The sequence below is a fragment of the Stylophora pistillata genome, chromosome 11 (assembly GCF_964205215.1).
Source record: "Stylophora pistillata chromosome 11, jaStyPist1.2, whole genome shotgun sequence".
Lineage (NCBI taxonomy): Eukaryota > Metazoa > Cnidaria > Anthozoa > Scleractinia > Pocilloporidae > Stylophora > Stylophora pistillata.
In genome coordinates, this window is record NC_142529.1 from 29,045,736 (window position 1) to 29,061,594 (window position 15,859).

Sequence of the window (15,859 nt, forward strand, 5' to 3'; positions counted from 1 at the left end):
TCATGTAAAATGAAATTTACTGACAATTTATTGATCGAGATGGAAAATAAAGGGATGGGTTGTCAAACCTATCAATGACTCAATAAATAATTTATTTCATTGTAGATTTTTTTTATTTTTATCATCGTTTATAAAAACCTTAGTTTCACTAAGCTCCGCCTTTAGCTATTGTTAGCCATCTTTCAAGCTCGACCGTAAAATTACCGCGTGCTTCATGTAGTGTACTGGCGAACGAATTAGTAGTCAAAACTTTGTCAAAGTTTATGAGACATCAGTTGTCTATTGTGTCTAAAAAGTTACTCTTTTTCGGAACTTGTGAAGTGTCTCAAATGGTATGAAATGGTAATAAAAAGCACACCAAATATAGAGACATCTATCGTATCATATTTGAAAGTGCGGCAAACAATCTCTCTTTGTTTGATAGGGTGCTTTTCAAATGTCCTTTTCATGATCTACATGAAGTTAAAACTTGAATAGTTATCAACCTTCGGTAAACTGGAAATAATAATAATAAAAAAAAAAAGCTGACGATTTTACTTAGTCTAAGAGAACACTGGATTCGTAACAATCTCCGAAAGCCGGCATCAAACCGTTGAAATTGAAATTTTATCACAGATGCCAGTTTATTTTAAAAGATTTCATTTGACTTTCTAATGAACACAGTTTTGTAGCTTTTTTCTCGCCGCTCAGACAGATCAGTTATTTCCAAACAATGATACAAAAGTTTGGACCGCTGATGGAAGGAAGATCCCTTGTGTACGGCAACAAGAATAAGCGAATTTCCAAGAAATGCCGTTGTTGAAGCCCACTCACTAAGGAGAGGGAGCATAGGAGTTCTTGTATTGTTTTCGTCTACGTTCTACCTCTAGTGAGATTTGTTGTCGACATTATCCGTTTCCTTTTTCTTCTCGTGTATCTGTGATTGCAACGAGAAATATTTGTCTAAACTGCTCACACCAAGCCACGATCGCTGAAACCCCACTTCTTTAAAATTCGTCACATAAATACCACCTAACCAGCGTTTATTCATTTAAAAATGCCTTGGGAAATTTTCTGTAGTTTCAAAAACTGATTTTTTTTCTGAAACCTATTTGGTGCCTCACGTATGAAATAGCAAGAAAATGAAATTGTATAGACATCTACTTCAGTTTTTACCGAGCACTGAACAAAGAGTCTCTCTTTACCAGGATCATTTCATAGACTTTCTCATCATCTTTTACTCGTTTGGAAACATCACAGTGAAAATTGTCTGTTGTGTCAAAAAGCCTATTTGTGTCGCTTTAACTTGTCACGTACACCTCGTATGAAATTGGAATAAGAGGCAAACATATAAAAACACCTGTAACATTAATATTGTTTTCTCTGTGCGACAAACTATCCCTCTTTACTCAGCCTACGGGCAGGCACTCATTATTAAAGCTTCAGTACGAGTTACTTGACTCGTGAATAAGTTTGAGGCCTTGAGCAACGCGTGGGCGGAGGAGCGACGTGCCGCTAAACTAAAAACAAGGACCTGCTCGTAAGCTGGCCTAGTTTAGTGATAAGGTGTTAATCAAATGTCCATATCATTTGTATAAAGTTGAGGCCTGACTTGTCATTAGCCTCAGTAAGCTAAAAATAAAGAAACTAAAATAACCGGTTATAGTCAATTTTATTTCATACGCATTCTTAAAGTTTGTTAACATACACAAGCAACGCAACCATCTTTACATATTCATAAGAATTACGGAAAATTTTCTGATAACAAGACAAATTCGAGACTAAACGTCGACCAATGCAACTCGTTTCGCAATATGGCGTCAATAACAAGCCTCTTTCTTTAAGTTAATAAAAAAACGTTGACTTTAAAAAAACTCTTTTAACTACTCTTTGAAGTTTTATCAAGTACTTTTATATTACTAAAAGAAGATTAAATATGAAATTAAAATGCATGCATGCGCATATCTTTCTTTAATTATGCCTTGCCCTATTCAAGATCATTAGTAGTTAGCTAACAAGAAAAATACTCTTGAAAAGAGATGGTTGGTGTTTCTATTGCCTTTCTTTCAGTTTTTTCCCTAAAAAAGCTATTTAGTGCACACAACGAGCAATTTTTTTTAAAGAATACTCCATTAAAAGTGAGGGCCTCACAGGGCTTTGCGTTACAGAAATTAATACTATTGTTCAATGATTGACATTAATCAATATATAAAACATAAATTAACGGGGAAAATATTCACAACACAAAAAACATAAATTAACGGATGAAATATCCACAATAGACTATGTACAAACTTCGAACAACAATATTATTTGAGCTTTTTATTTCTTTCTATCTAATAACATATTTGATGGGCGTTTTCATACAATAATTGTGCAATCACTTTCAGCTTTAGAAATACAATATATTAGTCGAGGATGACCTAACTCCATGGACAGCAAAGTGCTTGTCTGATTGTCTGCTTCACTGCTCGTCTTACTTCACTTATCTTCCAGCAGTAAAGGAACGGGTTTACCGTCGAGTTAAAGTAAACTAAGATACATGCTGCCAAATTCAATATTACTGAGTGTGATGAATATGTTTTACTGAAAGCGATTACAATGTTTACTATAAAGTATGGTGCATAACAAACAACTAATGCCAACTGCACCCACAATGCACTGTACACTGCCTTTTTGTATCGCGCCATGTTCAGTACATTTGGTTGGCTCGGCTGTTGTTGGACATGATCTTGTACTTGAGCCCGATGATGACTGAGACCCCGAAAAATTTTTATATACGAGGCGACTGAAATAACAAGGCAAGATGGTACACCTATATGGCCATACCAACTGATTATACGGTAATCAAACGTGTAGCATAAAGCAGCGACAGAGGATACAATCCAAAAGGTAGTTACAATGATGCATGTGCGCTTCAAAGTTACAATTTGTCTGTATCTTAGCCCCAACAGCAGGGCGAGAAGTCTGTTTACGCTTATGGCCGTCATCGTCATCAACGAAACTCCACATAATACATAGGCTGTGAGGACGGTGGCGTCCGTTGCGTATCGACAGAGATTCCATTGTTCGTGAGCCACAGACATATTACGAATAGTATACAGAGGCTGGGTAACAAGACCAGCCAACAGCTCAGTTGTTGCCAGACAACGATACAAGAGTTTGGACGGCGGATGAAGGGAAGATTCTTTGTGAAGGGCATCGAGGATAAGAGAATTGCCAAGCAATGCTGTGATGGAGAGGAGAATGCCAACTGCTGCGAAAAGTACGTATACTGATTCGTTTTGGAGCCCACTAACCAAGGAGGGGGAGCAATGTAGTTCTTAAAATGTCTTGGTCTGTAATCTAACTCCAGCGAAATTTGTTGTTGACATTATTCTGTAATCGTTTCCTTTTTCTTGAACTGCGGTTATCTCTGATTGTAACGAGAAACATTTCATCTAAACAGCTACACAACGACGACGTACATCCTACATAATAATCATATAAAGATTTACTAATAACTGTTCACTCGTTTTAAAATCGTCAGAGAAATTGTCGCTTTAACTTGTCAGGTACACCCCGTATGAAATAGGAATAATAGGCAAATATATAAAAATACCTGTAACATTATCTTTGTTTTCTTTGTGGGATAAAAAATCCCACTTAACTTAGCCTACATGCAGGCATTTATTATTAACGCTTCAATACGAGTTACTTGACCCGTGAATAAGTTTGAGGCCTTGAGCAACACGACTTGTAGGCGAAGGAACGACGTGCGATGATGGTGCCAATAACCGAGGACCTGCTCGCAAGCTGGCTTGGTTTCATTGATAGAGTGTCAATCAAATGTCCATATCATTTTTGTACAGTTGAAGGTTGAATCATTATTAGACCCAGCAATCGAATACAAAGAAGATTCAAGCTAAGGATGTTCAACCCGTGTTAATCAGTCCAGAAAATTCGAATGCACACATCGATTACGAAGTTGATGTATGGCCACACATGCAAACTTATTTAAAATATTTTAATTCAACCGTGTAATTAGTAACATTTTTTGGCTCTTTTACCTCCCTTTCGTATCCGACAAAAACTAGAGCAAAGAATAAGAAGAGCAAAAAATTACGAGAACAAACAATTTTCTATCGTTTCTTTCACAGATCTGTTGTTGCCACATGACGATACACGAGTTTCGTTGGCGGATGAAGGGAGGATTTTAAGTGAAGGGCGAAAAGGATAAGAAAGTTGCTAATAAGTGCTGTGATGGAAAGGAAAATTTGGACTGCTGAGAAAGAAATGAATTGCCTTTGTCGTCCATCCATCGGAATAGGGTTGCATAGAAATGAGGCTATGTTCACGCGGTGCTGAACGAGTTTTCGACCGGCTGAAAAATTCGACCGGACATTCTGTTCACACGGAATTGTGTGAAAGTTTCCTTCTGTTAAGATGGAACTGATAACCGGATGAAGTTTGTGACACCCGTCAGTGGTTTTACCATCTCCTCATGCGCACAACGTTTCTTTAACAAGTGCAAAATGGCGTCTAGAACTGAAGAGAAAAGCCAATTCAGATAGTAGCACCGATAACGAATATTTCACTTTGACGGATGAGGAGACAGCACTACTGCTTAATGTTGCTTTATCGTATAAAATTGAGAAAACCTGCGACTGCTGAGAAAGGAATTGATCCTTGTTGAAGCGTTCCAACCGAAGAAGGGGAGTATCGCAGTTCTTCAAATGTTTTCGTTTGTGTTCCACCTCCACTAAAATTTGTTGTTGGTATTTCGTCTGAACAGTACACACCCAGCCTCGATCAATGAAACATTGCTTCTGGAATTATATTCACTTTAAGACTTCTTCAACAGCGTTTACTCATTGATGATGCGTCAGAAAAATTGTCTTTTGTGTCCAAAAAATGAGTCTTTTTAATTAATTTGTTTTTTAATTTTTTTAGGGCAATTTTCAAGCTGAATGCCTTTTGTTTTATACATGATATTATATTTTTATGGAATTTTCTTATACAAATTTTATCAATTATATTCTTTGTAAATAATCTTGAATTAGTCATTAAACAAAGTGTGTATCCATGATAATTTGGATATATCAACAAAGTTGAAATGGTAAATTGGCCACCGTAATGATTACAAAAGCTGACGTTTCGAGCGCTAGCCCTTCGTCGGAGCGAATAGAGGAATTGTGGGTTGTGTGTGCTTTTAAAGGCAGAAAATGGAGCTACGTTATTGGTGGGTGCATGGCAACGAGAAAAACATGAATAAATTAGTGGAATGAAAAGCGTTCATTGATCCCTGTGGGATTGAGACTGCCGGTTTGAAAGATGAGCTTTTGTTCAAGATTTTTACGGCTTTCCGTGCCACCTAAGTGCAAGGAAAGACCGCAGATTGCCATATGTTGCTTAGAATGATTAGGTAAATTAAAATGTCTAGCGACTGGTTTAGATGTGTCCTTGTCATTCCTTTCCACGTCTCGAAGGTGTTCTCGGAATCGGTCACCTAGTCTTCTGCCCGTTTCGGCGATGTATGTCTTTTTGCAATAAGTGCAAGTTATGCAATAGATTACATTAGCAGAGGTGCACGTGAAGTGATCGGTGATCTTAATGGATCGTTTAGGTCCCGATATTTTATCAGTGTTGTGAATGAAAGGACACGTTTTGCATCGCGCACGAGCGCATTTAAAAGTGCCTGGTTGCTCATTAGTCTGAAAAGAACTTCTGACCAAAAAATTGCCTAAGTTTTCGTCGCGTTTGAATGAAATGAGCGGAGGCTGCGAAAAGATAGTGCTTGTCTCTGGATCGTTTTGAAGTAATTTGAAGTTTTTAAGAATGATGGATTTAACTGAGTGGTTGTGAGGGTGAAACGTGAGAGTGAATGGAATGCGGTCGGAATCTTCCTTATGCGACGTTTGTAGTGCTGAATGTCGATCAATAAGTTGAGCGCGGTGGTAGCCCGCTTGAACAACGGAAGCAGGGTAACCACGTTTATCGAAGAACGGGCACATTGACTCTGATTTGTGGTGAAAATCAGAGTCATTACTACATAAACGACGAAGTCTTAGAAACTGAGAAAAAGGAATGGAATTCTTAACGTGAGATGGATGAGAAGACGAATATAACAAGTAGGTTTGTAATACACACTAGTGCATAAACCGTTGCCTTCAATTGAAACTTTGACGTCTAAAAAGGATTAAGAATTGTCAGAAATTTCCCAAGTATATTTCAGAGCCGGGTGAAAAGAATTGACTGCAGTTATGAATTGAGTGAGCTCCTCTCTGGTAGAGGAGGTAGCGCCGATACAGTCCTCGATGTAGCGACCGTAGAGTTCAGGTTTGAACCCGTTGTATTGGCTGAAAAATTGATGTTCGACAAAACCTACAAAAAGATTCGCATAGCTAGGTCCCATTTTGGTGCCCATGGCTACACCATTGGTTTGTTTGAAGAAGTTGTTTCCGAATGAAAAACAATTGAGTGTGAGCACTAGTTCGGCTAAGCGTAGTAGTGTTTCAGATTTAGGTTCCTTAACAGTACGTTGATCAAAAAAATGTTTAAGGGCCAGAAGGCCTTCGCCATTAGGAATGACAGTGTAAAGAGACGTAATATCCATGGTGAAAAGAAGTTTGTTTTGGCCAAGGAAATTAAAGTCTCGAGAAATTTGAAGAGCGTGTTGGCTGTCTTTAATATATGATGGTAAAGTTTTGACGATGGGAGCCATAATTTTGTCTAGACAAAACAAACATTTATTCATGTTTTTCTCGTTGCCATGCACCCACCAATAACGTAGCTCCATTTTCTGCCTTTAAAAGCACACACAGCCCACAATTCCTCTATTCGCTCCGACGAAGGGCTAACGCTCGAAACGTCAGCTTTTGTAATCATTACGGTGGCCAATTTACCATTTCAACTTTGTTGATATATCCAAATTATTTCGTTACCTCCCACCGACGCAGCCCCAAACAGTTTCTTTCGAAACTATCAGCCTTTATTCATGTGTATCCATGAGTTTTTCTTAGATTTTTACTAAAACATTTTGAAGTATTTTTCATCGATTTTAAAGCATTTTGTCATTTTTTTTGTAAATACTTTTAGTGATTATAGTGTATAAAGGTATTATAAGTTTTTTTTTCTGGAACCTATGAAGTGCCTCAGGTATGAAAAAGCAATAAGAAGAAAATGGGAAGACATCTGTGTTGTCATTTTTTTTTTAACAAGTCGACAAACACTCCTTCTTTACCTGCATCAAATATCTTTGAAAAGGTGCAAACCAAGTGTCCATATCATTTGCATGAAGTTAAGACTTGAATCATTTTCAACCAAAAAAAACTGGAAATAAAAGTTCAAGATAGCGATTTTAGTTGGTCTAGGAAAAAATTGGATTCGTGATAATTTCCGAATGCACTATACTATTCAAATTTAAATTTTGGTCGCAGGAGCGAACTTCTTTTAAAATGTTTGAATTAAATTTGTTATTAAATAGGTTTCCAGCTTCTTTTTCTCTTCCTTTTGCATCCCGGACTAAAATTAAAAAAAAAAAAAAACCGTAACAAGATGTTTTGCTATCAAACCGCTTTTGCTATTTCATTCTCTACCTTTGCTATTTCATTCTCTGTTTCCTTTTTCTTAGGGTGAGGTTATCTGTGATTGCAACGAGAAAGATTTTTTCTTAACAGCAACACAACGACGATCACTGAAATCCTACTTCCTAAAGAAAGTCCACCGTAAACCTAAATTCCTCACCAGTGTTTAATTCTTTGTGTGTCAAAAAATGCCTGGAACCTGCGAGGTACCTCAGTTAAGAAATAACACTGAAAGGCAAATTTGGAGACATTTCTCATTGAATCTCCACTGAGAGGCTGCTAATTAGATATTCCTGTCATATAATTATTTGTGGGGTTGAAACTTGCATCATTACCTGCAGCCTCACCAAGCATAATAAATAGTTTAAACTAGTGATTTTAATCGATCTTTGAAAAAATTGAATTTTTAACAATCTCCGAAACGCACCAAACTATTCAAATTCAAATTTTGGTTCCAGCTGCGAACTTTTTGTAAAATGTTTGAATTTTGTCCATGTAGCTAATTGCGATTTGCAGTTTTTCTCTCTTCTTTACGTATCTGACAAGTACTTGAACCGAAATTGTAAACAAAAGCAAAATATTACGCAAGCAAACAATTTTCTACATTTTTTTTACCTTTGTCTGTTGGTTATTCTCATTTAGCCAGCGAATTCATAGTGATCATCCCTGATAATGAAGAACCGAAGGTAGTTTACTGGACACTAGATCCAATTTGTTTTTTTCCAATGTCTTGTTCACAAGAGGACCAAGAAAATACTTTCGTGTTAGGTAAACTTTCATGTTAAAGGAAATGACAATTTATTGATCGAGATGGAAAATAAAGGGATGGGTTGTCAAACCTATCAATGACTTGATGAATAATTTATTTCAATGTAGATTTTTATTATTTTTATCATCGTTTATAAAAACCTTAGTTTCACTAAGCTCCGCTTCTAGTTATTGTTAGCCATCTTTCAAGCTCGACCGTAAAATTACCGGGTGCTTCATGTAGTGTACTGGCGAACGAATTAGTTGTCAAAACTTTGTCAAAGTTTATGAGATATCAGTTGTCCATTGTGTCTAAAAAGTTACTCTTTTTCGGAACTTGTGAAGTGTCTCACATGGTATGAAATGGTAATAAAAAGCAAGCCAAATATAGAGACATCTATCGTATCATTTTTGAAAAGAGATGGTTGGTGTTTCTATTGCCTTTCTTTCAGTTTCTTCCGTAAAAAAGCTATTTAGTGCACACAACGAGCAATTTTTTTTAATGAATACTCGATTAAAAGTGAGAGCCTCACAGGGCTTTGCGTTACAGAAATCAATAGTATTGTTCAATGATTGACATTAATCAATATATAAAACATAAATTAACGGGGAAAATATTCACAACACAAAAAACATAAATTAACGGATGAAATGTCCACAATAGACTATGTACAAACTTCGAACAACAATATTATTTGAGCTTTTTATTTCTTTCTATCTAATAACATATTTGACGGGCGTTTTCATACAATAATTGTGTAATCACTTTCAGCTTTAGAAATACAATATATAAGTCGAGGATGACCTAACTCCATGGACAGCAAAGTGCTTGTCTGATTGTCTGCTTCACTGCTCGTCTTACTTCACTTATCTTCCAGCAGTAAAGGAACGGGTTTAACGTCGAGTTAAAGTAAAGTAAGATAACTGCTGCCAAATTCAATATCACTAAGTGTGATGAATATGTTTTACTGAAAGCGATTACAATGTCCACTATAAAGAATGGTGCATAACAAACAACTAATGCCAACTGCACCCACAATGCACTGTACATTGCCTTTTTGTATCGCGCCATGTTCAGTACATTTGGTTGGTTCGGCTGTTGTTGGACATGATCTTGTACTTGAGCCTGATGATGACTGAGACCCCGAAAAATTTTTATATACGAGGCTACTGAAATAACAAGGCAAGATGGTACACCTATACGGCCAGACCAAATGATTATACGGTAATTTAATGTGTAGCATAAAGCAGTGACACTAGATACAATCCAAAAGGTAGTTACAATGATGCATGTGCGCTTCAAAGTTATAATTTGTCTGTATCTCAGCCCCAACAACAGGGCGAGAAGTCTGTCCACGCTTATAGCCGTCATCGTCATTAACGAAACTCCACATAATGCATTGCCTGTGATGGCATGGGCATCAAATGCGTATCGACAGAGATTCCATTGTTCGTGAACCGCAGACATTAAAAAAAATAGTATTCAGAGGCTGGGTAACAAGACCAACCAACAGATCAGTTATTGCCAGACAACGATACAAGAGTTTGGACGGCGAATGAAGGGAAGATTCTTTGTGAAGGGCAACGAGGATAAGAGAATTGCCAAGCAATGCTGTGATGGAGAGGAGAATGCCAACTGCTGCGAAAAGTACGTATACTGATTCGTTTTGGAGCCCACTAACCAGCTAGGGAGAGCAACGTAGTTCTTCAAATATCTTGGTCTGTAATCTAACTCTAGAGAAATTTGTTGTTGACATTATTCTGTAATCGTTTCCTTTTTCTTGAACTGCGGTTATCTGTGATTGTAACGAGAAATATTTAATATAAACAGCTACACAACGACGACGTACATCCTACATAATAATCATATAAAGACTTACTCATAACTGCTCACTCGTTTTAAAACCGTCAGAGAAATTGTCGCTTTAACTTGTCAGGTACACCCCGTATGAAATAGTAATAATAGGCAAATATATAAAAACACCTGTAACATTATCTTTATTTTCTTTGTGGGACAAAAAATCCCACTTAACTTAGCCTACATGCAGGCATTCATTATTAACGCTTCAATACGAGTTACTTAACCCGTGAATAAGTTTGAGGCCTTGAGCAACACGACTTGTAGGCGAAGGAACGACGTGCCATGATAGTGCTAATAACCGAGGAGCTGCTCGCAAGCTGGCTTGGTTTCATTAATAGAGTGTCAATCAAATGTCCATATCATTTGTGTACAGTTGAGGCTTGAATTATTATTAGCCTCAGCAATCGAATAAAAAGAAGATTCAAGCTAAGGATGTTCAACCCATGTTAATCAGTCCAGAAAATTCGAATGCATACATCGATTACGAAGTTGATGTATGGCCACACATGCAAACCTATTTAAAATAGTTTAATTCAACCATGTAATTAGTAACATTTTGTGGCTCTTTTACCTCCCTTTCGTATCCGACAAAAGCTAGAGCAAAGAATAAGAAGAGCAAAGAATTACGAGAACAAACAACTTTCTGTCGTTTCTTTCACATTTTCTGTCACATAAAGGCCACCTAACCAGCGTTTATTCATTTCAAAATGCCTTGGGAAATTTTCTGTAGTTTCAAAAAGTGATTTTTTTTCTGAAATCTATTTGGTGCTTCACGTATGAAATAGAAAGAAAATGAAATTGTATAGACATCTGCTTCAGTTTTTACAGAGCACTGAACAATCAGTCTCTCTTTACCTGGATCATTTTATCCGGATAATTTCAAGCGAATATTTTGGTATGAAGAAGGTTTTCTTTTATGTAGTAAGTGATTGAAGTCTTCTTGTTGCGATTCTCTTGAACGATTGAAAATTCTCTTTTCGCAATGAAAGTTGTTATCCAATATTGAAGTAAACATGATAATTTATTGATGGAGATGGAAATGAAGGGATGGGGGGTCAAAACCTGTCAAGACTCGATAAACAATTCCTTTCATCCTAGTTTTTTTACCATCACTTGTGAAGATTAAGTTGCGCACTGCTCTGCCTCTAACCAACTCTAACCAATCTTTCAAGCTCGACTGTAAAACTTTGCTTTAAATCTGTTATTATATTGATCGACGGGGAACTAGCTCATGGACAAACCAAACGAGTGACTATTGCTTAAGAGATGCAAGAATTTATGCAATTCTCTGATACGGTTTAGGAGTTTATCCAGGAAATTTTCAATTTGCCCTTTAAATTCTCCTTGATTATTCCGAACAGCAACTGCAGCTGAACCTCTAAACAGTTACGAGTGGGCCGAAACCAGTTTTTCTATCTCAATTAGTAGAGATTAGTTTAAAAAAATTAGTACTTAAAGGTAATATTGTTGGCAAAACAAAGACATCGGCAATGTTTCTGTTTGACAATGCGATAATGGAACTCTTTCTTGCCACCCTTTATAAAAGATGAATTAAGTAGTACATAAGATACATTGTCATTTAAGGGCCGATTATTAAGTGGAGATGTTCTTCCTTTATTGTCTTCAATACTAAACTAAAGATCTGTATAAAGTTCAGACTTGACACATAATCAGCCTCAGCAAACTAAAAATAAAAAGTTCAAGCTAGCGACTTTATTTGGCCTAAGCAAGAGATCGTGTAAGGAAACAAATTCGTGACAATCTCCGAATGCATCAAATGATTGAAATTCTAATTTTTGTCACAGATGCCAACTTATTTCAAAATATTTGAGTTAAATTTGCCATGAACAAAGTTTTGGAGACTATTTTTCTTGTTTTTGTATCCCCGGACTAAAATCTGAAATAAAAACCGTGACAGGATGTTAAGCTACTAAACCATGTTTTTTCAATTTTACGAAATTGGTTCTCTTGCTTTCTTCAGAATATTCAAAATGATCGTCGTTTGTAATATTTTTAATGGCGCAATGCTCTAAACTCTCCTCTGATCACGACGGTTACTCCTTAAAACTGAAGGGAACAAAATAGTTTATCAATTGCGGCTTGAAAGCAATGGATATATATGTACAAATTGTTAAAGCGCCTCACGAGGATTGAATCTAATTTACCTCAAGATGACGAGGATAAAAACTAAGCAGCACGTTGAGCAATGAAGCGTCAACATCTAGCAATTTCCCTAAAAAAGCAAACAAAGGTGGAAATTGTTTAACATAACATAAAAATATGTCAAGAACTCTCTGTAACTACTCTAATGTTCCTGAACCACAAACATCATGATCCAAAAAGTAGCATAGAGAGGCTGGCTGGCTAACAAGACCAACCAACAGTTCAGTTGTTGCCAGACAACGACACAAGAGTTTCGACATCGGATGAAGGGAAGATTCTTTGCGAAGGGCAACGAAGATAACAGAATCGCCAAGAAATGCTATTATGGAGATCAGTACTGTAGATTGTTAGGAGAGGATTTTTAAATTATTGTCGAAGTACACCAACCAGGGAGGAACTGAGATGCAGTTCTTAAAATGTTTTGGTCAGCCGGTTCCACCTCTACTGGTATTTATTGTCGACTTCATTCTGTTTTCGCTTCCTATTTCTTGGAGTAGGTTATCCGTGACTGCAACGAGAAATATTTCGTCTAAACAGCAACACAACAACGATCACTACAACCTTACTCAGTTCCTACATAATAATCAGATAGACTTTCTCATCATCTTTTACTCGTTTGAAAACATCCCAGAGAAAATTGTCTGTTGTGTCAAAAAGCCTATTTTTGTCGCTTTAACTTGTCACGTACAGCGACGTGCCGCTATGCTAACAACGAGGACGAGCTCCTAAGCTGGCCTAGTTTTATTGACAGGGTGTCAATCAAATGTCCCTATAATTTGTGTAAAGTTGAGGCCTGACTTGTCATCAGCCTGAGCAAGCTAAAAATAAGGAAACTAAAACAACCGGTTATAGTCAATTTTATTTCATACGAATTCTTAAAGTTTGTTAACATACACAAGCAAGGGAACCATTTTTACATATTCATAAGCATTACGGAAAATTTTCTGATAACAAGACAAATTCGAGACTAAACGTCGATCAATGCAACTCGATTCGCAATATGAAGTCAATAACAAGACTCTCTATTTAAGTTAGTAAAAAAACGTTGACTTTAAAAAACTCTTTTAACTACCCTTTGAAGTTTTATCCAGTACTTTTATATTGCTAAAAGAAGATTAAACATGAAATTAAAATGCATCCATATCTTTCTTCAATTATGCCTTGCCGTATTCAAGATCATTGGTGGTTAGCTAACACGAAAAATACTTTTAAAAAGAGATGGTTGGTGTTTCTATTGCCTTTCTTTCAGTTTTTTCCGTAAAATAGCTATTAAGTGTACACAACAAGCAATTTTTTTAAATGAATACTCGATTAAAGGTGAGAGCCTCACAGGGCTTTGCGTTACAGAAATCAATAGTATTGTTCAGTGATTGACATTAATCAATATATAAAACATAAATTAACGGGGAAAATATTCACACCAAAAAATTCATAAATTAACGGATAAAATGTCCACAACAGACTATGTACAAACTTCGAACAACAATATTATTTGAGCTTTTTATTTCTTTCTATCTAATAACATATTTGACGGGCGTTTTCATACAATGATTGTGTAATCACTTTCAGCTTTAGAAATACTATATATAAGTCGAGGATGACCTAACTCCATGGACAGCAAAGTGCTTGTCTGATTGTCTGCTTCACTGCTTGTCTTACTTCACTTATCTTCCAGCAGTAAAGGTACGGGTTTACCGTCGAGTTAAAGGAAATTAAGATAACTGCTGCAGACCTCAATATTACTAAGTGTGATGAATATGTTTTACTGCAAGCGATTACAATGTGTACTATAAAATATGGTGCATAACAAACAACTAATGCTAACTGCACCCACAGTGCACTGTACACTGCCTTTTTGTATCGCGCCATATTCAGTACATTTGGTTGGCTCGGTTGTTGTTGGACATGATCTTGTACTTGAGCCTGATGATGACTGAGAACCCGAAAAATTTTTATATACGAGGCTACTGAAATAACAAGGCAAGATGGTAGAACTATATGGGTAGACCAACGGATTATACGGTAATCTAATATGTAGCATAAAGCAGTGACACCAGATACAATCCAAAAGGTAGTTACAACGATGCATGTGCGCTTCAAAGTTACAATTTGTCTGTATCTCAGCCCCAACAGCAGGGCGAGAAGTCTGTCTACGCTTATGGCCGTCATCGTCATCAACGAAACTCTACATAATGCATGGCCTGTGAGGCCGTTGGCGGCAATTGCGTATTGACAGAGATTCCATTGTTCGTGAACCACAGACATATTATGAATAGTATTCAGAGGCTGGGCAACAAGACCAACCAACAGATCAGTTATTGCCAGACAACGATACAAGAGTTTGGACGGCGGATGAAGGGAAGATTCTTTGTGAAGGGCAACGAGGATAAGAGAATTGCCAAGAAATGCTGTGATGGAGAGGAGAATGCCAACTGCTGCGAAAAGTACGTATACTGATTCTTTTTGGAGCCCACTAACCAGAGAGGGGGAGCAATATAGTTTTTTAAATGTCTTGGTCTGTAATCTAACTCCAATGAAATTTGTTGTTGACATTATTCTGTGATCGTTTCCTTTTTCTTGAACTGCGGTTATCTGTGATTGTAACGAAAAATATTTCATCTAAACAGCTACACAACGACGACGTACATCCTACATAATAATCATATAAAGGCTTACTCATAACTGTTCACTCCTTTTAAAATCGTCAGGGAAATTGTCGCTTTAACTTGTCAGGTACACCCCGTATGAAATAGGAATAATAGGCAAATATATAAAAACACCTGCAACATTATCTTTGTTTTCCTTGTGGGACAAAAAATCCCACTTAACTTAGCCTACCTGCAGGCATTCATTATCAACGCTTCAATACGAGTTACTTGACCCCTGAATAAGTTTGAGGCCTCTAGCAACACGACTTGTAGGCGAAGGAACGGCGTGCCATGATAGTGCTAATAACTGAGGACCTGCTCCTAAGGTGGCTTGGTCTCATTGATAGAGTGTCAATCAAATGTCCATATCATTTGTGTACAGTTGAGGCTTGAATCATTATTAGCCTCAGCAATCGAATAAAAAGAAGATTCAAGCTAAGGATGTTTAACCCATTTTGATCAGTCCAGAAAATTCGAATGCATACATCGATTACGAAGTTGATGTATGGCCACACATGCAAACTTATTTAAAATATTTTAATTCAACCGTGTAATTAGTAACATTTTGTGGCTCTTTTACCTCCCTTTCGTATCAAACAAAAACTAAAGCAAAGAATAAGAAGAGCAAAAAATTACGAGAACAAACAACTTTCTGTCGTTTCTTTCACAGATCTGTTGTTGCCACATAACGATACACGAGTTTCGTTAGCGGATGAATGGAAGATTTTAAGTGAAGGGCAAAAAGGATAAGAAAATTGCTAATAAATGCTGTGATGGAAAGGAAAATTTGGACTGCTGAGAAAGAAATGAATTGCCTTTGTCGTCCATCCATCGAAATAGGGTTGCATAGAAATGAGGCTATGTTCACGCGGTTCTACACGAGTTTTCGAGCGGCT

The 15,859-nt window shown here is 36.9% G+C and overlaps 1 protein-coding gene and 1 pseudogene across 2 annotated transcripts in view; both read right to left on the bottom strand.

The window, feature by feature from the left end:
* Positions 1 to 1,634: 1,634 nt before the first annotated feature.
* The window catches only part of LOC148721060 (melanocyte-stimulating hormone receptor-like), a 14,868-nt gene continuing 643 nt past the window's right edge, over positions 1,635 to 15,859 (bottom strand). Inside the window, exons 1-2 of one of the 2 annotated variants that reach the window (XM_088738014.1) lie at positions 14,505 to 15,859; positions 1,635 to 3,001 (exon numbers count right to left, since the gene is read on the bottom strand). The exon at positions 14,505 to 15,859 is cut by the window's right edge and continues 643 nt beyond it. In XM_088738014.1, the coding sequence (XP_088594140.1) occupies positions 2,403 to 3,001; positions 14,505 to 14,934 (1,029 nt within the window). In that variant the 5' untranslated portion in view covers positions 14,935 to 15,859 and the 3' untranslated portion in view covers positions 1,635 to 2,402. Of the gene's footprint in view, positions 3,002 to 13,389 lie in introns of those variants that run through there. The other variant, XM_088738013.1, reaches the window with a different exon arrangement.
* On the bottom strand, positions 8,969 to 10,444 carry LOC148721061 (melanocortin receptor 4-like; annotated as a pseudogene).